At 51.8% G+C, this 21,516-nt stretch overlaps 2 protein-coding genes across 4 annotated transcripts in view; one reads left to right on the top strand and one right to left on the bottom strand.

Moving 5' to 3' along the window:
• CCND3 (cyclin D3) overlaps positions 1 to 10,953 on the top strand; it is an 81,746-nt gene extending 70,793 nt beyond the window's left edge. Inside the window, exons 1-5 of one of the 3 annotated variants that reach the window (XM_082849163.1) lie at positions 3,709 to 3,988; positions 4,856 to 5,071; positions 8,392 to 8,551; positions 9,147 to 9,283; positions 9,745 to 10,953. In XM_082849163.1, the coding sequence (XP_082705289.1) occupies positions 3,791 to 3,988; positions 4,856 to 5,071; positions 8,392 to 8,551; positions 9,147 to 9,283; positions 9,745 to 9,912 (879 nt within the window). In that variant the 5' untranslated portion in view covers positions 3,709 to 3,790 and the 3' untranslated portion in view covers positions 9,913 to 10,953. Of the gene's footprint in view, positions 1 to 3,708; positions 3,989 to 4,855; positions 5,072 to 8,391; positions 8,552 to 9,146; positions 9,284 to 9,744 lie in introns of those variants that run through there. The other 2 variants (XM_082849164.1, XM_082849165.1) reach the window with 2 other exon arrangements.
• A 758-nt stretch (positions 10,954 to 11,711) lies between these two features.
• On the bottom strand, positions 11,712 to 21,278 carry BYSL (bystin like). Its single transcript, XM_082847346.1, has 7 exons — positions 20,981 to 21,278; positions 17,610 to 17,760; positions 14,876 to 15,014; positions 14,415 to 14,548; positions 13,664 to 13,824; positions 13,456 to 13,558; positions 11,712 to 12,957 (listed from the first exon to the last, which is right to left on the bottom strand). The coding sequence occupies exons 1-7, from the start codon at positions 21,246 to 21,248 to the stop codon at positions 12,612 to 12,614; spliced, it is 1,302 nt and encodes a 433-aa protein (XP_082703472.1). The 5' UTR covers positions 21,249 to 21,278; the 3' UTR covers positions 11,712 to 12,611.
• Between the last annotated feature and the right edge of the window lie 238 nt (positions 21,279 to 21,516).

Below are 21,516 nucleotides of genomic sequence, written 5' to 3'. Positions count from 1 at the left end.
TTTGCTTTTCTCTGAGGGGTTCCGGGTGTATGTTCATAGGAGAAAGGGTACTCCTTGAAAGAGGGAACAACGACAACAGCAAAACTACCATCTTTGAATGCTCATATGGGCCAGGCACAGGCAAGATGCTTTCTGCCTGGTTAGTCCTCAGAACCCCTGTGTGGGGTAAAACTATTATTATCTTCATTGGACCAAAGAGCAAACGGTGGAGCCAGGCTTTGAACACAAGCAGCCTGACCCCGCAGCATTGCCCCAGCCCCCCACCCAGGCTGCCTTGCCTCTACCTGTCATCTCAATGGGTCTGAAGGTAACAGCTATAGAATGTAGCCTGTGGGGTGATGGGCCTCACCCGTCACCTTGTCCACCCCCTCAGTTCTCAAATGGGGACATTTCAATGCTGAAGAGGAGGAGGAGTGGGAGAAGGAAGAAGAGGAAGAAAGCATTGCATCCTTCCTCCTTGGGGCTTTTCATCTGGCCTGTGACATTCCATTCCCACCCCTCTAATTTGCCATTTCATTGAGCAACTTTTTCTAATTGAATGCACCTGGGCAGAAACTCCTCCCCATATTGGCCCTGGTCAGTGCTTTGTCTTTTTTTTTCTTCTTTTATGAAAAATACAAGGGGAGCCCCTATTTCTTTGAGGTGGAGGTGCTTGGTGAAGTTCCCAAGCAGATCAGCCAGCCCTCCAGAAACTCTTCTGCCTAGGCGCTGTGTTGAGCTCACCTGCCTCCTTGTAGGACAGCCGGCTTGTAGCTGACCTTGGCCTGGAGGCCCAGGATGACTCTGCTCTGGGCATGGCAGTCCCAGCTAGGGGCGAGGCAGAGGTATCCTTCAAAAGGCCCTGCTCACCAGGAGCCACCTTCCACAGGGTGCAGGTGTTCCCCTTCCTCAGTAAACCAACAACTAATAAGTCAATTTGCACTCATGAAGGAGCACAAGAGGCAGTAGAATAAAGTAGTTAAGAGCATGAATGCTGCAGGCGGACTCCCTAGGTTGAATCATGCCTCTACCACTTATTAGCTTTGTGACCTTGGGCAAATTATTTAGCCACTCTGAGTACAGGTTTCCCTTTCTGTAAAATGTGGGGAAATAATAATATACTTCTGAAAAAAGTAAAAAATACTGGTGATTTACTGTCTCATCAAAGATGCACAATCTTCTTAACTGAACAGTCCTACTCAATAATTCTGAAAGTAAAGAAACATCTTCCTTCAGGACAGATCTGGTTTCTGGTTATGTATTTAACTTCAAAAGCTACATTTTTTTGTTCCCCTAAAAGCCCTTTACACTTCAACATCTTTGCCTCCCCATAACTTCATATCTAATCTTTATAATTTTAGATTCATTGTTCTCCTTAACAAAAGAGTGCAATGCAATGATTAGTTAACTAAAGGAACTTCTTGTTTGTATTTTTGAAGAGAGTAGATGACTTGCAAGATCAGACAAGGTACACAGCACACATTCACGCTGACACAACAAGAGCTGTTGAATTTAAAATTTATGCAGATTACTAATAAACCACTTTTCATCTCGCCAGTTGGTAGAGGTGCTTTTTTTTTTTTTAAGTAGATATCTAATGTTTGTTCATTAGATTGGTTCAGCCTTTCAGCAGGGAAATTTGGTAATAAGAACTGTATCAAAAGCCTTAGAATGTTTCATAACCTCTGATTGAGAAATTCCACTTCTAGAAATTAATTCACTTCTAGAAATAATCATGAGTGTGCACAAAGATATTACCACAAAAATATTTTACAGTATTATTTCTAATAGAGAAGAACTAGAAACTATCTAAATTGCCAACAATACAGGTTTGATGAAATACATTATGATCTATTCACTCAATGGCATACTAGGAAGTCATTAAAAATATGTTGAAGAATATTTAATGAGATGGAAAATGTGTTGACAGTATACTTTTTAGTGAGAAAAAACAGCTTACAAAACTTTGCAGAATGATCTCATTTTTAAAAATATATGTGTTTATTCAGAGAATAATTTTAGAAAAATAAACATTGACATTTTAAAGGGTTATCAGGATGGTGCAATTGTGAGTAATTATTATTTCCTTTTTTGTGTGACTTATCAGTATTTTCTGTTTTCTACAATGCAGATGAATATTTCCATGATATGAAAACAACAAAAAATTATTATATAAAAAAGAACAATTCATTGAGAAAATGCTTAACGCGAGAGCTTGCCTCTTATATAGGGTGTCATTTCTCTAGTAACTCGCTTCCTTAGCGTCTCCTCTCCTTGGAGGACCCCAGGAGAGGCAGGGATCCCCAAGGCCTCCTCCCATTTGGAGCATTACTGGAGGCTTGTGGTTTGCCTCCTGGTCATGTGGAATCCAGCTTTGGACAAACTGCAAAGTCCCAAAGTTTGGGAGGTAGAAGAAATGGCAACTGGAAGATTTTATATAGAGTCTGAGCAAGAAACTCCTCCAAAAAGGAGCTAGTTTTGGACTTCCATGGTGGCGCAGTTATTAAGAATCCACCTGCCCAGGCAGGGGACACAGGTTCGAGCCCTGGTCCAGGAAGATGCAACGTGCTGGGGAGCAACTAAGCCCGCGAGCCACAACTACTGAGCCCACATGCCTAGAGCCTGTGCTCCGCAACAAGAGAAGCCACCACAGTGAGAAGCCAGCCCCCTCTCACTGCTACTAGAGAAAGCCCGTGCACAGCAGCGAAGGTCCAACGCAGCCAAAAATAGATAAATTTATTTTTTAAAAAAGAAACTGGTAAAAAAAAAAAAAAAAATATATATATATATAGATTGAAAAAAAAAGGAGCTAGTTTCTCTGCCCATGTTTTCCTCAAACAGAAACTAAGGCCGACTTCAGGGTTTGTCCAAGGCTACACGGCCAATTTAATGACAAGGTGAGGCCTTGAAGCCATGGCCTTTCCGCCCTGTTGTATTTCTAAAATGTACTGATTTAGACTATCTCTTCTCACACTTTAATATGCACAGGAATCACCAGGGATCTTGTTGAAATGCAGATTTTGATCCAGCAGGTCAGGGATGGGCCTGAGGGTCTGCATTTCTAACCAGCCCTCAGGCGATGAAGATGTTGCTGGTCTGGGGATCAGTTTAAGTAGCAATGGTGTAGAGCACAGATTCTAGAGCCAGATCGTCAGCTTCCCAATCCTAGCTCTGCTGCAGACAAACTATTATCATAGTTACTGTACTTCAGTTTTCTCAACCGCAGAATCAGTATGACTTAACTCATAGCTTTTTCGTGAAGATTTAATAAGTGCTTAGAACACTCTTCACTAAGAACTAGCTGTTTTATTATTATTTATATTCCCTAGAGCCAAGGGCGAAGCACGGTTTGACGAATGAATGAATAAACTCTGGAGTCCTTCCTGGGCGACTGGAGTCAGAGAAGCAAAATGGGAGGGGTCGGAGGTGGGGAAGAGGCCCACCTCGAAAGAACTTCTCTCCACCGGGTGGTCAGAAGGACCCGGAGCGCCCGGAAGCCGGCCGGCCCGCGCCCCGGGGACCAATGCAGTCGCCCGGGGGGAGGGGGAGCGCCCGCCAGCCCTTTCCGTCTGGGCGCCGGAGGCCCCGCCCCCTGGAACGTCGCGACGTCCGAGCATTCCACGGTTGCTACTCGGTCGCGAGGGGCGGGGCGCCTGTCAGGGAAGCGGCGCGCTCGGCGGCGGGGGCGGGCTGAGGCTCCGCCGCGCAGTGCCAGCGCCAGCACTAGACCTGCGCCCCGCGCTCTCCGGCCCGCCGCCTGCGTTCTGGCTCGCGAGCCCGCACTCCCGCCCTGCCCGTGCGCTGCCCGAGTATGGAGCTGCTGTGCTGCGAGGGCACCCGGCACGCGCCCCGGGCCGGGCCGGACCCGCGGCTGCTGGGGGACCAGCGTGTCCTGCAGAGCTTGCTCCGCCTGGAAGAGCGCTACGTGCCCCGCGCCTCTTACTTCCAGTGTGTGCAGAGGGAGATCAAGCCGCACATGCGGAAGATGCTGGCGTACTGGATGCTGGAGGTACCGCCCGGAGGGTCTCCCCTCCCCCGCCACCCCGGCGTCCCCGGCTTGGGACATCCTGGTCCCAACAACAATCAGCAAGATGTTTCTGTGGCGCAGATCCTCGGGGCCTGGCCTTTCACTCCTTTCACTCGTGCACCCTACCCGGCTGCCTCCCTGGTGTCCCTTTCTTTCCCTTCTCCAACCCTGACTTTGACTGCCAGTTGTTTGGCACCCCAAGTAACCCTCTCTTCGGGCCGGAAAAGCGGGACAAGGGCCACCCTCTCCCCTCCGGCTTCTTTCAGCGTCTCCCGCCTCGCTCCCCCGCCCGGTCTTCTAGGGAGAGCGCGCCTGGAAAACCCTGGGCTCGGCCGCCCGCGCCGCAGAGCCGGTTCCTGTGTGTCGCGGGGTTCTGGCGGGGAAGGCGGTGGGGTGGCGCGCTGTTCCGGCAGTCAGGGAAATGAAAAGTGCGGGAGGCAGCCGCTGGCGTCTCCTCCCTTCCCTTTGGGTGTGTGCACTGGGTGGCGGTAATGGGGTTTAAGGTCCCAGTTCTCTGGCTCCCGTGGGTGACTCTTCCGTCCCCTCTCACCCTCGGTATTGGTGGGGGGGGGGCAGTCTCAGTTTGGAATCCTTAAGGGAGGAAGCCTCTGGCGTACCCCGCTTCCCCCCACCCCCGGGGGGAAGGAGGCACCGCAGAGGAAGTGGAGGGGGGACGACACCTTGGGGAAGGCGCATCCTGCGTATTAGTCCTTGTCACTGTAAGTACACCTACCCCCTCCCGATTCTTGCTCCCTATTCCACTTCCCTTCAGCGCACCGCCCCCCCCCCTTTAGTGCTGCTGCGTTTCCTTTGCTTCTGCCCGAGAAGTGACTGTGCGCCCTCCCCCAGGTGTGTGAGGAGCAGCGCTGTGAGGAGGAAGTCTTCCCCCTGGCCATGAACTACCTGGATCGCTACCTGTCCTGCGTCCCCACCCGCAAGGCGCAGTTGCAGCTCCTGGGTGCGGTCTGCATGCTGCTGGCCTCCAAGCTGCGCGAGACTACGCCCCTGACCATCGAAAAACTGTGCATCTACACCGACCACTCTGTCTCTCCCCGCCAGCTGCGGGTGCGTGCATAATCCTCCCCACCCCCCAGCACACACTGCCTCCTCACTTACCAGGAAAAGGAAAGTTAAGACCCTCAAGAGGCTTTCTGTCCCTGGGGAGGGTAGCAGAGGCCTTTTTTTTTTTTTTTTTTGATAAGAGATGGGACAGTGTGGTGTGATAGTCAGGGTAGCCCCAAGCCCAGGCTTGCACTGCCAGCGTGAACCAAACCCGTTCTCCTGACCTCCAGTGGGTGCCACTCCTTCCTGGTCTTTCCCCCAGATAGCAACAAGTCAAACTGCATGTCTACACTCACTAGTACTTTGCCTCTGGGTTTACACAGCCACCATGAGTTATTTATTGGCAGCAGCAGGACATGCCTACGCACCCCCCCTGGAGTGGGGGAGTGGAATGTGCTTCATGTGGGGGAGGGGGGCCGCCCTGGTTGAGTCTTTATCCCAGTGTGTGGACTTTGTGATCGAAAAGCCTCCCAGAGCAGATTATAGCCAGGGTTGCTGTAAGGAAGGGCCAAGGCGTTTCATCCCACCTTCTTTCCTTCCTTGTATATCCCAGGAGAAACAGCTTCTTCCTAATTCTCCGTTCGCTAGCCTCACTCTGGGAAACTTGAGCAGCTGCTTCAGGCCTGTGGAATCATCTCTTCTTTTCCTCTTTAGCCAAAGGCCAGAGCTGAGGCACAGACTGGGGCTGAGCTGCAGCTGCTTCCGATGTGATAATGATGCCCTGTCCCCTGGCCCACCCACTCTGACCAAGGTCTTTCATAACACTGTGGGGAGCTGCTGTCACTCCTGTGGTTTGGGAAGTGGCTCCCTGGGCCTCTTGCTGGGAACTTGGGCTGGGCTCTTCCCGAGGCAGGACAGGGGAGACACCGGTTCTCTTTCCTCACTGAGCCTGGAGAGGAGGTGGGGGAGCTGCTTGGATCTGGAAGAGGTTATTTAGGGCGTGCAGATCATCTCCCGAGGGGCGGGGGTGGGGGGAGACGGGTGAGCTGGCACCTTCCTCCACCTTGCTCTACAGCGGCCCAGTCTTCTCTTGACCCGGAGAGGAGTCTCTGGGCCCCATCTCCCGGGGAGGAGGGCAGCGTGCAGGCTGCTGTGATTGGCTGGCCAAGAAGCCAGGGTACTGGGGCCCCCGAGTGCTGCTTGTCGAGGAACGGGATTCCTCTTCCTGCCAAGTAGCTCTCGGAGATGGGAGTAGGAGGCCGGAGTTGGGAATCCGGGAGGCCCCACAGCTCTTTGTGATGAATCTGGTAGTTTTTGGCAAGTCTAGTTTTTGGTAGTTTTTGGCAAACCAGTGGAGCTGGTTTTCAGGGCTAATGAGCAAGATGTGTTTGGAGGGATTTAGGCTAGAAGGTAGAAGGGGACTTCCTTTTTGTGAAAAGATTAGGATGGGGTGTGTGCCTTTATGTGAGGAGAGCTTTTCAGAACAGGCCAAAAGTCCTCCCCATGCCTGAGCTGGGGGGTGGAGTGTGCCGATCAATGACTTCCTAGAAGGTCAGAGTTGGAAGGGACCTCAGAGAGCTCCAGTCAGTCCAAATCCTCATGCCACAGAGAAGGTTGGGGCCCAGAGAAGGAAGGAAAGAAAGGTCCTGCCTCAGCATTGCACTGAGGCTGAGGAGAATTTGGATGTTCTAGCACTCAGGTGGCCTTAGAGGTTAGGGACATGATGGAAGCTGCCAGGGGTGTGTTCTTGGCCAAGTGAGGGCTGAGATTCTCAGGGGCTGCCCTGATACAGGGTAAGGTGGCTGCCCTCCCTCACGCAGGACCCTATGCCTCCCCACAGGGAAAGCCCCACTCCAAGTTGCCTTCTAGATGTTTCCTTGGATGCTAGGTGCTTTCTGTTCACTTCTTTTTTTTCCCTAAAGGTTTCTTTTTTTAAAAAAAATGAATTAATTAGGCTGCATTGGGTCTTCGTTGCCACATGTGGGCTTTCTCTGGTTGCAGCGAGCAGGAGTTATACTCTTCCTTGTGGTGCACAGGCTTCTCATTGCGGTGGCTTCTCTTGGTGCGAAGCACAGGCTCTAGGCACGCGGGCTCAGTAGTTGTGGCTCACAGGCTCTAGAGCACAGGCTCAGTCGTCGTGGTGCATGGGCTTAGTTGCTCCGCGGCATGTGGGATCTTCCCGGACCAGGGCTCAAACCTGTGTCCCCGGCACTGGCAGGCAGATTCTTAATCACTGTGCCAGCAGGCAAGTCCCTCTGTTCACTTCTGAGTTAGGAGTTTGACCACTGGGACAAGCACCGGGAGTAGAATGCTAGCTTCTCTGCCCAACTTCTTCCCGCTCCAGGCTGGGCTGTTTTCTGTGGGGCTCTGTGAGAGGTTCAAGAGGATGACACCTAGGTGGGGGCCCGGAGAGGGACAGTGTGACTGGGGGCCTAAAAGAGGTTGGATGGGGTTGCCATTTCTACCTCAGTAAGGGGTCAAACCCATGAGTTCCTTCCTGAGATAAAACAATGAAGAAATCCTCATGTGTGCAACTCAGAAATGGGGCCAGGGCTGGGAACCCCAGATGAGTGGACTGGGGTGGGGCTCCCAGCCTCCCTCCAGGACCTAGCAGTGGTATAGAGGCTAGGGCAGGCAGAGAGATGGTTTGATCCCTCAGGGATCATCTGGACCCATCCTGTTTGGTTTGGCCTCCACTTCTCTTCCTAAGACTCAAATGGCACTAGGCACTATGGGTTCCAGCCAAAGAGGTAGAGTGGGGTGCTCTATCTCAGCCCTACACCCCAATGTCCCACCAAGGGGATGTGGGTTGGGTTGGGCAACCTCCACTTTGAGGAACCTCAGGGTTGGCTCAGCAGCTGTGTCACAGGAGGTGTGGCCTCATGCTCACCCCAGTTGCTTCAAGAGGTGTGGACTTGGATGGGATGCTGAGTTGGGGGCAGGCTAGTGATCTCCCCTTTCACAGATCCTTGGGATTATGAAGAATCTTTCTGCTTCATGCCAGAGGAGCCTCAAGTTCATGGTGATGGTGGTGGTTATCTGCTGCTGCAGTCTTTTCTTTCAACCCTGGCTGGAGAAGTGCTCAGAGCCTTGCAGGAAGTCAGGAGAAGGCCTGGATTACTGGATCCCAAAAGATAACCCAGCAGGATTAAAAGAGATAATTCATGTAAAGCATGTAGTTCTGGCATCTAGGAAATGATCAATAGGGCTCAAAGCAAGTGCCCCCACCTCTTCCCTGCCACAGTGCCAGTCCTTACATTCAAAAGCAGAACTGGGGTCCTGACCTTCAAGTGTGATGGGCTTCCCTCCCTGTGAGACCTCTGCTTTACTCCCTCCTCTTCCTTTCCTTAGCCACTGACCCTACCCTCTTCCTCAACCTCCAGGACTGGGAGGTGCTGGTCCTGGGGAAGCTCAAGTGGGACCTGGCTGCCGTGATTGCCCATGATTTCCTGGCCCTGATTCTGCACCGGCTCTCTCTGCCCCGTGACCGACAGGCCTTGGTCAAGAAGCACGCCCAGACTTTTCTGGCCCTCTGTGCTACAGGTAAGAGTCCTAAACACATTTTTACCAAGCCAGGGAAATCAGAAGACTTGGAAGGGTGAGCGGTAACCAGGAGATTCTGGTTTCTTGAACTGAAATCTTGGAACAGATTTCTGGTTTCTTAAATTTCTTCTCAAAATTTATTTGTGAAAATTCTGTTCCCTCTGAGCCCCCAGTCTCAATACAGAAAAGCAGCAGAGCTGTATGGGATCTCAAGAGACCACCCCCCCCCCCAAGTATGTAGGTGGGTCACTGAGAGCTCAGAGAGAAGTGACTTGCCCAGGGTCTTACAGTGACTAAGTTGCGAGCAGAAACCAGGTCTCTTAACCCTGATTTTGTGTCCACACCAGGAAGAGACTCATTCACTCCCTGGTCCCTGGCCAGGATCACTTACAGACCACCCTGGACCCGACCCTCTCCAGGAAAGAGCCCCTTTCCTGCCTTTCTCCCCTGCTGCTATCTGACACCACTCGCTGCTGGGGTTTTCAAGAAGACCCCTGTTCTGTTCACACGGCCTGGCACTTCTGGGTAATAGAGGGTGCGTGCTGGTTGTTATCCTTGAAACCACCCTTGCCTCATGGTCCCCTCTCTTTCCAAGATTACACCTTTGCCATGTACCCGCCATCCATGATTGCCACGGGAAGCATTGGAGCTGCAGTGCAAGGCCTGGGTGCCTGCTCCACATCTGGGGATGAGCTCACAGAGCTGCTGGCAGGGATCACAGGCACTGAAGTGGTGAGTGCTGGGCAGCTGGGCAAGTGGCCTCAGTTCACGAGGCAGCGCTATATTCCCTGAGCCTCCAGCAGAGGGAGCTGTCGCCCCCGGCCCCGTCTCCACTCCTGGTTTTGAGTGCCCTGCTTTTGGGGCTTCTGTGGCCTTTTATCTCCTTCCTTGGTCTGGAGAAGAGCAAGTGTCTTGGGCGGGCTGAAGGGCACTGTCCCTGGGTACCCTTTTCTTGCCAAACGGTGTGCAGGAGTGGGGGTGGGGGATTTGGTGTCAGATGCTGGGCTGCTCTCACACCCTCTTGCCACATCCTCTTGCCAGTTTCTGAGAATTGAAAGCTGATTCCTGGGGTTGGGCTGTGGCCTAACCTCCCCAGACTTCCCTGTGTGCTGGGAGGTGTCCTCCAGCACCTGCTGCCACATGCTATGGGGGGAGGGACATGGACCTTCCTCACCGTTCCCCCTTGTTCCCAGGACTGCCTGCGGGCCTGTCAGGAGCAGATTGAAGCTGCCCTCAGGGAGAGCCTCAGGGAAGCCGCCCAGACCTCCCCCAGCCCAGCGCCCAAAGCCCCCAGGGGCTCCAGCAGCCAGGGGCCCAGCCAGACCAGCACTCCCACAGATGTCACAGCCATCCACCTGTAGCCCTGGCGAGGCCCCCTCGAGTGGCCACCGACAGCAGAGGAGGGGACACTGCCACCCCCCTCCCTGCCTGCAGGAACGAACCATGCCACAGCTGAAGCCCGAGGGGGCTCCTTCCTACTTGCCTGTCGCAAGCCGAAGGGGTCGGGTCCTACCTGTCCCTGCAGTGTGCACTAAGGGGCCTGGCCAGCTGCGGCAGGTGGCCAGTCAGGCTCCTCCTCCTCCCTGCATCTGACCAGCTCAGCCCCATCCCGGTCCTAGCTGGGGGCGGGCCAGGCTGGCCAGAGATGAAATTGAAGTCTGTAGAATACATGTGCCAGCATTCCTTTTGGGGGCCCCCTTATCTCTGGGGCTCTCGTGTTCTCAACTGCCAAAGTTGAACCCGGGCCCTCGGCAGTGAAAGCGCGGAGTCCTAACCACTGGACTGCCAGGGAATTCCCTAGTTACTGCATTTGGATTGGGGTCTTTCTGAAGAACCCTCACATGTTCTAGACACATGTGAGAAGAAAGAGTGGACATCTCCTCTCGGTGCACTTGGAGGCCCCTGCACAATCCATGCTCTCAGCTGCTCCTAGAGGGAGGGGCCCTGGCCTCTGTCTGAGGGGCAGGAACCAACCTCCTCGCTTTGCTTTCTGCTCAGCTTCTCCTATGTGATTGGGGGGTGGAGGGGCAGTGCTGAAGGAAGAGGTTGTTTTAATTTATTAATTGCTTTGAGTACAGCTGTCAGAGGGTGTGGTGGGGCCCATCTACCCTGAGTGGTGGTGACCCTGGTGGTTGCTGCATTCCTCCCCTATCCTACCGCTAGAGGATCTTCATGGCCGAGGAGCTGCTACAGCCTGGGGTGGGGCCACGCCCTCCTCTCCCTCTGGCCCTCTGCTCCATCCTGCAAGGCTGGGGGATGAAGTAGCGATGACCTGGAGGTGACCAAGCCCCCTGTCTGGAGAGGGAGGCAAGCCCTGTTGACACAGGTCTTTCCCGAGGCCACAAGGTCCAGGCTGGTGGCCCAGGACCATCATGCTACCTTAATAAAGATTCTGAAATAAAACTCTCTTTGGCTTCTTGGATTGGATGGCAGTGTGGGCAAAAGCCAATATCTAGAGGGTGGAAATCAGTGTCTCAAGTAGGGGTCGCCAAGCCTTTTCTGTAAAGGACCAGAGTAAATACTTTAGGTTTTGTGGGCCATATGGTCTCTGCCCCAGATATAGTCAGTTTTGCTTCATAATGTGATCTATGCATTCCTAAAAATCACCGCACCATGCAGAATTGCACAATAAAAACCACAGGGCTTATGGGGAAAATGGGGCTTGAGGCACTATACTCATACTTAATGAGGGATCCTTGTCTTTTAAAAAAAGGAAAGATAGTGCTTTTACCCATTAAATGGTTAAAAACACATACTGCAAGAAACATGGCCCTTTATCTTGAAAAACAACACCTGAAGTCTGCTGTGGAAGTGGAGGTCGGAAGGATGTGGAAGGCGGGTTGTAACACCAGATGTGGGTGTGGTACCAACCCGCAAGGTGAACTGGGGTCGCTCGCACATGTCTGAGGTATGTGCGTTCTGTGTGTCATCTGGCTCAGCTCAGCCGGGTACAGTTTTCTGCTTTCACCTAGTGTTTCTCAAAGACAAAACTGCATATAAATGTGAAATTTGCTTTATGATCAAATTCCTCCCAAATACAGTAATTAGGCTGGAACAAATTCACATTCTCCAAAGCACGTAACAAGGGTTCTAGCCAGACTGTACTCGCCTCTGCTGCTGTGGCATGAAAGCAGCCAGAGAGAACCTGGAAATGGATGGGTGTGGCTGCATCTTAATAAAACTTTATTTATGGACACTGAAATCTGAATTTCATATAATCTTCACCTATCACAAAATACCCTTCTTTCAATTTTTTCCCTAGCCATTCAAAAATGTAAAACTTCTTAGCTCACGGGCCATAAGGAAACAGGCATGTGACCCTGGTTTGCCAACCCTTGGTCTAAAGCTTTCATTAGCTAAGAAAGTTAGGGCACTGGTCTGGTGGTGACCCCGAGCTTGGCCTTTCTCGCCTCTGTATCTCCACTTTCCTCTAGGTGCTTTCTCCTAGCTCTTCCAACCACAGCTGAGACCATCTTGTGAACAACCTCCTGGTTGCTAGCATTCTCTCAAAGTAGCCTGTGTCAGGGGAAGGCAAAGGCTGTGCCCTCTAGGGGCTGGCAGGGTGGGTACAGCCTCGAGAAACAAACTTGTCTGAGGGGGGCACGGCTCCCATGTAAACCGGGGAAGAAACCACTGCTACACAGGAGCAGGGATGCAGTGCCCACCTCCACAAAAGAGGGAAAGCAGAAAGATCTCCATCCACCACATCAAAACACTGAAGTTCAATAAATACCTGCCTTTTGTTTTTATCTACCTCCCAGTGAACTGACACAACAGCCTGAGAGAAAGTACCCACTCCAACCCCCAGCTGGGAAGTGGGACTGTTAGGCTGTGGAGTTTCAAGTCAGGTCCCAGAACTGAGCAGGGGTGCAGGCCTAGAATGGAAGAGAGAGCCGGCCAGACTCAGTTCGCCCTGTCAGGAACTGGGGAATCAGAGGCCCGTGACCTCTCGTGGCCCTGGACTGGGTCTTCAGCTATAAAGGCTCAGTGTCACCTTTAGTCAGCAGCAGGGATCCTGGTGTCCTCCCATGCCCTGCAGACCAGGACGAGCACTGCTCCGTCACTCCATGGTGATGGGAACATCTTCTACATCTCGGGGGATGGCACTCTGAAGCTCACGCCTGATCTCGGGGGACAGCAGGGGATGGGGCTGCAGCCGAAGCAGTTCCAGGAGGGCCTCCTTCTGCTCTGTGGCCAGGTCAGCCTTGTAGCGCTGGACCAAAGTCAGGAGGCACTGGTGCCAGAGCACGGGCAGCTCACGCTTCTCCGTCCGGAAACCCAGGAAGTGGAAGACCAAGGCGTCCAGCACCCGGTAGGGCAACGCGTACTTCTTATCCAGCAGCAGCCTCAGGAAGATGCTGGTGGCACCGCTGTACTCCATCTCTGCGATTTTCAGCATGGCTGCACTATTGGGGAAGGGAGGTAGGGAAACGCTGGAGGAAGGCTTCTCCTTTTCTGGCCCTTACACTGTGCTATCCCTAAAGGGGGAATCTCCGGCATTCTTTTCACCTCCCCTATCTCACTCCCTGGACTCCAGTTACCAGCACTACGCTGACTCACGCCAAATCCCCACGTCTGGCTCAGACTGCTTGTCTCAGTATTCAACTAGAATAGGTCCAAACGTCCTGAGATCTCCACCCCTAACTTACTTTCTTTCCATGTTCCCCATTCTTTCATTCATTCAACTATTTACTGAGCACCTACCATGTGCCAGGCCCTGGGACCTTGTTCCTGTGGGACTGACATTCTTGTGGAGTAACGATACACCCACTGGCTTAAATGAGCCGCAAACCCAGGGCTATGCTTAGCTCCTTCCCCACTCTGCCCACCCCCCATCCCCAGTCCTGGGACTCTGCCGTGCGGAGATCCGCCAACCAGTGGTCCTCCACCCCCACCGACACTACCTGGAGTGCAACACAGGGATGGAGCACTTGGTGATGATGCTGCCCACGATGATGGCTTCCCGGAGGGTACAGGTGCCCGACTCGCACAGTGGGATCAGGATGCCTGGGGAGGGGCAGAGGGGCAGTCACTCTAAGCCCAGAGTGAGAGAAAGGAGGTACTGCAGGAGCTCCAGCCCCTCCCTTTCGTAAGTGCCTCCTGGGTTCCCACCTTTAAACCAGGCTCCAGGCTTGAATAGAGCCTTCTTCAGTGCCATGTAGAGGTGGAAGTTGAGTCGCTTGTACTCAGCAATGTCATCTCGCACCCGGGGGAGCAGGACCAGGTTATAGAAGCGCTGGGCCATACGTTCCTTTAGGTTAGAGGCGAAAATCCTAGTGTTTTTGGAGGAAAGTGGGGAGATCCCAGATCACCTGATAGTCTGGAGCTCGCCTTTTAAATATCAATGTGGATGGTACATGCAAGAGATCGGAGGGTGTGTGAAGCGAGCTGGGTGCATGCAACACCCAGGTCAGATGAGAGAGGGAACAGGAGGGGCTACGAGATGTACCCAAACAGGGTGAACACTGTCTGTCTTTGGGGTGAGCCAGAGCTCTCCCAGGCAGACAGGTACCCAGCTGTTCACCATCCCCTCTCCATCATGGGTCCCCTCTGTCCTGCTGTCACCAGGGACTTGTGCATGCCTGGGGAGCCACAGACTTCTGAGGCCACCCTGACACCCTAGGGTTGTATCCTTGTCGTTTTGAGCCTCTCCCCTGGAAACTCATCACAGGATATTCTTAACAGGGTCTCGGCTCCAAAACAGGAAACAGAAAGAGCTGGGAAAATGATGACATAAAGAAGCATAAGACAGCGCTGTGGGGGCAAAGCTAGGATGTAATGGCAAAGGGAAGAGAAGCCTGTCCTTCCCACACCCAGCCCTTCCCTACAGACCCAAAGCAGCCCTGACCCCCATCTGCTCTACCTCGTGGCTTGGTACATGGCAGCAGCGGTCCAGGCCTCAGGCTCTGTGACGTAGAGGATTTGCTCCCAGTTGGAGAGGGCAGGGATGATCTTAAATGCCTTGGGCAGTTTTCCACTGCGGTACTTAGACAACACCTGATGATGAGAGAACAAAATCATCATCGTCATTAACATACACGATGTTTACCAGGTGCCGGGTGCCAGGCACTTGTCTGGGTGCCTTTCATACATTAACTCACTTAATCCTCACAACCACCCTGTGAGGAGGTGCTATTATCATCCTCATTTTCCAGTGGGGAAACTGAGACCAGAGAGTCAAGTAAGCAGGAGAGCAGGACCCTGAAGCCGTGCACTCTGACCCCTGAGCCCGCTCTCAGCCACCAGGCCTTATTTCTACGAGAGATGTGGGCACCCAAAGCCCCTGTGAGGGAGTCCCATCACAGCTCTCCTCTCAGCTCTTACCTCCCGGACCCCTCTGTAGACCTCCAGGACCCGGGGGTCCAGCTGGGGCACAGGGAAGCCTGACACCTCGGACATGACCGTCTCGACTTCCGTCTGCTTCTCAGTTAACTTCTCCATGATGATGTCAGCTAGGGTGCGTCTGGGAGAAAGGGAGGGAATGGGTGGGAGTGCCGTGCTCTCAGTCCAGGAAGCTCTTGACTCCCCACGCAGTCCCTTGAGAGCCCCAATAAACTTGCAATCTTGTTGGGACACGTGACCTCAGTCCCCTCTGGGCCCAACAACCCAGCACAGAAGACCTGGCAGTCAGTCATTCAGCTCAGGATGGAGCTGACAGTCGTGTGTGGAGGCGAGGAACCTAGCCTCTGAAGTCAACCTGCCTGGGTTCAGGTCCTGGCTCCTCTGCTCCCTGCATGACCCTGGGCATGCTACTCTGCCTCTCTATGCCTCAGCTCCCTCCCCTGTAAAACAGGGATAATAACAGTACCTACTCTCACAAAGTTAACATGAGGAGTAAAAAAGTTAGCGTACGTACTCTACCTGGAACTATCAGTGATAGTAGTAATAAGTTTGTGACAAGTGTTCCTATTTCAAACACATCCATCACATGCTGCCAGTGTGCTGAGGACTCTCCAGTTAGAAAACCCTGGTCTGACCTCTCCAGAGTACCAGACACACCTCAATTATACACCAAGATTTCTGGTAGCTGGGACCATTAGGGAGAGACGATGGCACACACTTATCCCCCTTTTAATTTATTAAAGTTTATGGAAAGAGGTCCAAGATGAAAGATCTTTTTTTCCCAGCCTCCTTAAGCACAATCAGACCGTGATGATTCAGAATTATCATTACATTGGGCTTTGGTGCAATAAAGGTGTCTTCAGGGTCTGCTGAAGTCTATTTAAAATGGCTCCTTAAAATAGATAACTAGGGCTTCCCTGGTGGCTCAGTGGTTGAGAGTCTGCCTGCCAATGCAGGGGACACGGGTTCGTGCCCCGGTCTGGGAAGATCCCAGATGCCGCGGAGCGGCTGGGCCCGTGAGCCATGGCCGCTGAGCCTGCGCGTCCGGAGCCTGTGCTCCGCAACAGGAGAGGCCACAGCAGTGAGAGGCCCGTGTACCGCAAAAAAAAAAAAAAAAAAAAAAAAAGATAACTAATGAGAACCTACTGTATAGCACACGGAACTCTACTCAATGCTCTGTGGTGACCTAAATGGGAAGGAAATGCAAAAAAGAGGGGATATATGTACACATATAGCTGATTCACTTTGCTGTACAGTAGAATTTAACACAACCTTGTAAAGCAACTATACTCCAATAAAAATTAATTAAAACAAAACAAACATGGCTCCTGTCCTCCAAGGGCAGGACTTTCCAGATGTGCCTTCACACTGTCCGTGTGACACCCACGCGAGGTATTGTTATTCCCATTACTCAGACATGGGAACCGATATGCAGAGGGGTTAGTAACTCACCCAAGGTCTCACAGCTCACGAGTAGGGGAAAGAGTCAAAGCCTGGTCTTTCAGGTTCTGAAGGTCAGGCACCTTAGAGTACATATGTGCCCCCAAACTACATGGCCTCTGACTGCTGAGCTCACATGGATCTAGCCTGCTCTTTGAAGATGCCAGCTGGCACCCCTCAAGACTGTCAGGAGCCCCTGTTCCTAGTAGCTTTACTTTTCTGTTGACAACAAGCTGGAAAACCATCTTACCAAGCTTGTCAGAATGGGCTGCGAAAGAGGAGTTACAGCCGCTGGGTGGGAACCTGAGAGGCTCTCTGGTGGGACCAGCACACACTTTGTAACATCCACCTCAGCTGCTGCGCATCACACTGGGAAAGGGGCTCACGGCTTCATTCTGCCTCTCAAATACACGGCCATGGAACTTGTCATTCAGCCTCCCTGCCTTCCCACAGTATTACTAGCAATGAGACATGCACGAACCCAAGAGCCTGAAGAACCAAGAACAATGTCACATTAACATCACATGGTCAGAATGAACTGGTCGAGGGCCCTTATCCTAGACTCCCCTCTCCTGGGCCAAAATCCACGGGCTCCGGAGTTTGAACACAGGAGCTTAAAAGCCTGCATGTTTTGGACCTAGCATTTACTACAGATGAGAATGAGTTAGTGGTTCTAACTGTGGGGTGCCCCCTGGGGGACATCTGGCAACGTCTGGAGACAATTTTTGGTTATTACAGCTGGGGGGACGGTCACCACTGGTATCTAGTGGATACAAGTCAGGGATGCTGCTAGACGTCCTAAATTGCACAGGACAGCCTCCACAGAAGAGAATTATCCAGCCCAAAATGCAGAAGTGCTGGGGCTGGAAAACCCTGGATAAAATGAAGCTTAGGGTATGAAAAAGATGTGGCCAAGGAAACTGAGCTCACCACTAAGAAAACTGAGCATACCAAGACCAAATGCAATGAGACAGATCACCCAGAGAGAGAACAAGGCCTGCAACTGTTTGCCCAGGTAATCCAGGCAGTTCTAAGGCAGGCAGACAGAGCGGGGAGGAGGTATTTTGAGTCTGGGTCATTCTCATTAAGAACAGTCCTTTGAGGATGGGCCACTTTTGTCAAGGCGGTTCCCCACAACTCGCAATGCTCAGGCCCTTCCCAAAGGTGCGGAATCGAAACACTGCCAGGACACACGCTTCTCTGCATATAAAGTTTCTTCTCTATAAAGTTGCTACCAGGACCCACTCTCCCAAATCCCAGGCCATGCCAGCCCTACCTGGCAGGAGGGTTCTTGTTCATGAACATCTCGATGGCCCGCTCATCCTCGGGGTCCACAACCACCTCCGCGTGGTAGTCTGGCCCTGTCATGGTGGCAGCCTTCTCCAGAGTGGGCCACTCCTCATCATCTGATCCATCCTGTGGCACTCCTGGACTCAGAAGAGGGGAGATGGAATGGGTGAGCAAGGTAAGCGATGGCTTAGGAATTCAGAGATTAACCATCATGTATATGGTCCAGGGCTGGCTTGTAATAGACACAGACGTGCAAAGTGAAACAGGTGATGCAAATGCTACCTTCCAGTCCCTGGGGGGCGCACAATCTTGCTTGAGAAACAAAATGTACACATATGAACCAATGAGACAGTGATAGTAGTAAATAATAGTTAACACACTATACTCAGTTATATAGCACAAACTCTTCTAAACACTGTACGTAACCATCATAAACCCACGAAACAGGTACTATGATTATACCCAGTTTCAGATGCGGATGCTGAAGCGCAGGAAAGGTAAGGGACTTGCCTAAGGCAGGCAATCTAGGTCTAGACTGTGCATTCTTCACCTCTTTTACACGCATGGTAGGGCTTGATTATGTGCCAAAATGAGTGGCAGAAATGGGATATACCACAGGCACCCAGAAGATGATGAGTGCAGAGGATGGTTAGGCGCTGGATAGGCAATATGGGAAATGAAGGCGTGTTTTCCAGACCTGGGTAACAACACTGGCAAGAGGGCTTCGTTACAAGAGTGTCTGTTGGGAATTCCCTGGTGGTCCAGTGGTTAGCACTCTACGCTCTCACTGCCGAGGGCGAGGGTTCAATCCCTGATCAGGGAACTAAGATCTTGCAAGCTGCATGGTGCGGCCAATAAATAAATAAATAAAACTTTAAAAGTGTATAATCAATGGTTAAAAAAAAAAAACCCAAGAGTGTAGACAGTTGCAAGAAATAAGGCTAGATGGGTAAAGTGAGGCCGGGCAGCGAGTTCAGATTTCAACAGACCAACCCATCTGAATAACCGATTATTGGAAGACTACAGCTGGCTGGGCGTCTGAAAAGGGAGGTAATAATCTAAGTGGGGAGATAAAACGCCACATATGAACAGGTCATTAAGAACAGAGACTGTGTGATAAAAGCTAAATAAGGGGGGAGGGGAACACGTACTAGATCTTTTGTCTCCACATGCTCACAACTCCCAAATCTGTACCTGTAGGTGGACCTCCCTTTGCTCCAGACCCTAACTCCAGCTGCCTCCTGTAGAGCTGGGTCATGGATGACCCACAGGCACTTCAACCTTCACCTGTCATCAACCACACTCACTCCCTTTCCCTCCTAGGTCTACACTACTCACTGTGTTCCACATCTAAGTAAATAGCACCACCATCCAGCCAATACTAAGCCAGAGCCTGGGCAGCAGGCCTGCCTTGTCCCCTGCCCTCACTCAAAACATCCAATCAATTACCAAGTCCTATTCCATTGTACCTCACAGAATCCCTCTTAAAGCCTTCACGCCCCCATCAAAGCCTAGGTCAGTTATCACCTGTTGCCTGGATTAATTCGACAATCCCCTAACTGGTCCCCATAGTCTCCAGTAGCTCCCCATTGTCTTCAGGGCAGCCTACAAGTCATTTGTAGCTCTCGCTCTGACCTACCTCACCATCATTCATTCAGCAAACGAGTGCCTGCTATAAGTGAGGCACTGTTCTGGGTGCTGGAATATAAGCGAACAAGAGAAACAAAAACATTCTGCCCTTATAGAGCTTACATTCTAATGGCGGAGCTTACATTCTAATGGCGGAAACAGACGATGAACTAATATGACGTATATTACGTTTAAAAAAGACAAACGCCACGACAAAAGAAACGTAGCAGAAGAGAGAAGCTGGAGTGTGGAGACAGGGGTGGGGGTGTTGCAATTTTTAATGGAGTGCTCAGAGCAGGCCTAGGGGAAGCAGAAAAGGTCAGACTGACAAAAGGTGTAGATCACACAGGTCTTTGTAGACCACTGTAATCCTCGAGCTGTGGAGCTGAGTGGACTGTAGCAGGTATGGGATACTAATTAGCAGGCTACTGCAACCATCCAGGTGAGAGATCATGGTGGTTTGAACAGCATGCTGTTCCCAGATGGTGAGAAGTGATCTGATTCTGGATATATTTTTAAGGGAGAGTCAACAGGACTTCCTAATAGATCAGACGTGGAGTGAGGAAGAGAGCAGTCCAAGGTTTCTGTCTGGAGCAAATGGAAGGACATCATGCCATTAACTGAGACGAAGTAGACTGTGGGTGGAGGTTTGGCAAGATGGTCAGGATTTCTGTTCTGGACATGTGAAATTTGAGATGTCTCAGACTTCAAACTGGAGAGGCTGAAGAGGTAGCTGAAATATAACAATCTGGGTTTCATGGAAAAGATCAGGGCTAGAATATGAACTGGGAAGCAGTTACCAAATACATGGTATTTAAACCTGGAAACTGATGATAGCACCAGAGCAGTGAACAGAAGTGAAGACAAGAGGTCCAAGGATGGAACCCTATGCCACTGCAAGAGGTTGGTGGCAAAAGAGGAGCCAGCAAAGGCTACTGAGAGGTGAGGAAGTTGTAAAACAGGTATGTGATGTCTTAGAAGTCAAGTAAAGATACTGTAGTCAGGAGGCTAGTGTTCCATTGTGAATACTGCTCACAGGACAAATGAAAGATGAGAGCTGAGAAACAGATTAAGCAACTTGGAGGTCAACACTCCCAGCCTAATAAGAAAAAAATTGACCACCTTTTAATTAATCTCTCTCCCTCTTTAGCCCCTAATCAATATTGTTCTTTGTGCTCAGAGCACTCCCCACTTTTCAGGTCTTAGCACAAAGGCCAAGCAATCTGGGAAGCCTGATCCCCAAGACTAATGCAATTGTTATCAGAGAAACTACACTTTATCACGGAGTGCATTATTCTAATTGTCCATTTCATCGTCTCTCTCCTGGGCTAGATTGTAAGATCCTGAAGTCAGGTATTCGTCTATCTTGTTTACTTTTTTACCTAAACCATCTAAACTCCTAGCACAGTGGAATGTACATAGTAGACATCCCATAAGTATTTAGAGAACAAATGGATAAATACTAGCAGAACTTAGTGGCGTGAGCAACCACATCCTGTTGGCCTAACCTTGGGGGTGCCTAAAAGTGAGTGCCTAAAACTAGGAGTGGGAGCGGAGGGCACTGGCCACCCTCATTCCGCCTCAGGGCTGGGTGTCCCATTCCATTACCTTTGCAAGAGTGTAATACGGCCCCCTGTTTTTCTATTCCAAGCTATTCCCCTTCCGGAACCTTTCAGCCATCCACCCCAGCTACCCACCCTCTTCCTCGTACCCACCCCGGCCACTCACCCAGCCGCGTGGTGCGCTCCCGCGGCGCCGCGGGCCTGCCCCCGGTCCCATGCTCGGCCTCGAGCTCCTCTTGCTGTTGCCGCGCTTGCTGCAAAATCCGTCGGGTCAGCCGGGGCCCCACGTACTCTTCCTCCTCTTCTCCGGTTCCACGACCCCGTCGCTTTTCCCGGGCCCCTGCCCGCACCGCGTCCCTAGCCAGGATTTGCTCGGCCAAGGGCGCATGCTTTTCCTGACCCCCGGCCCCGCGAGCCGCTTTCAATTTGGGCATTTTTCTCGAGAGCCTTGCCGGGAAGTTTCACACGTGTGGATGGAGGAAAAAGCCCTGAATGCGCTTGCGCAGTAACCTCCCAGCGCCCAAGATGCCACACGGAGCTCACAGCGCCCCCTCGCGTTGGGAGGCCGGGACTGCCACCAGCGCCGCCCTATCGCCTAAAAGAGCTCACGGGTCCTGGAGCTGGACTCCCGAATAAACTCATTGCATTTAATGTTGGCTTCTCTAAGTGGTGGCAGTCCGAGCCACGCTTTCCTAGCTTCAT

Source organism: Leucopleurus acutus, assembly GCF_964270905.1.
Source record: "Leucopleurus acutus genome assembly, chromosome: 10".
NCBI classification, from domain to species: Eukaryota; Metazoa; Chordata; class Mammalia; order Artiodactyla; family Delphinidae; genus Leucopleurus; species Leucopleurus acutus.
Note: the sequence above shows the minus strand (reverse complement) of the source record. Positions and strands in the feature narration are given on the sequence as shown.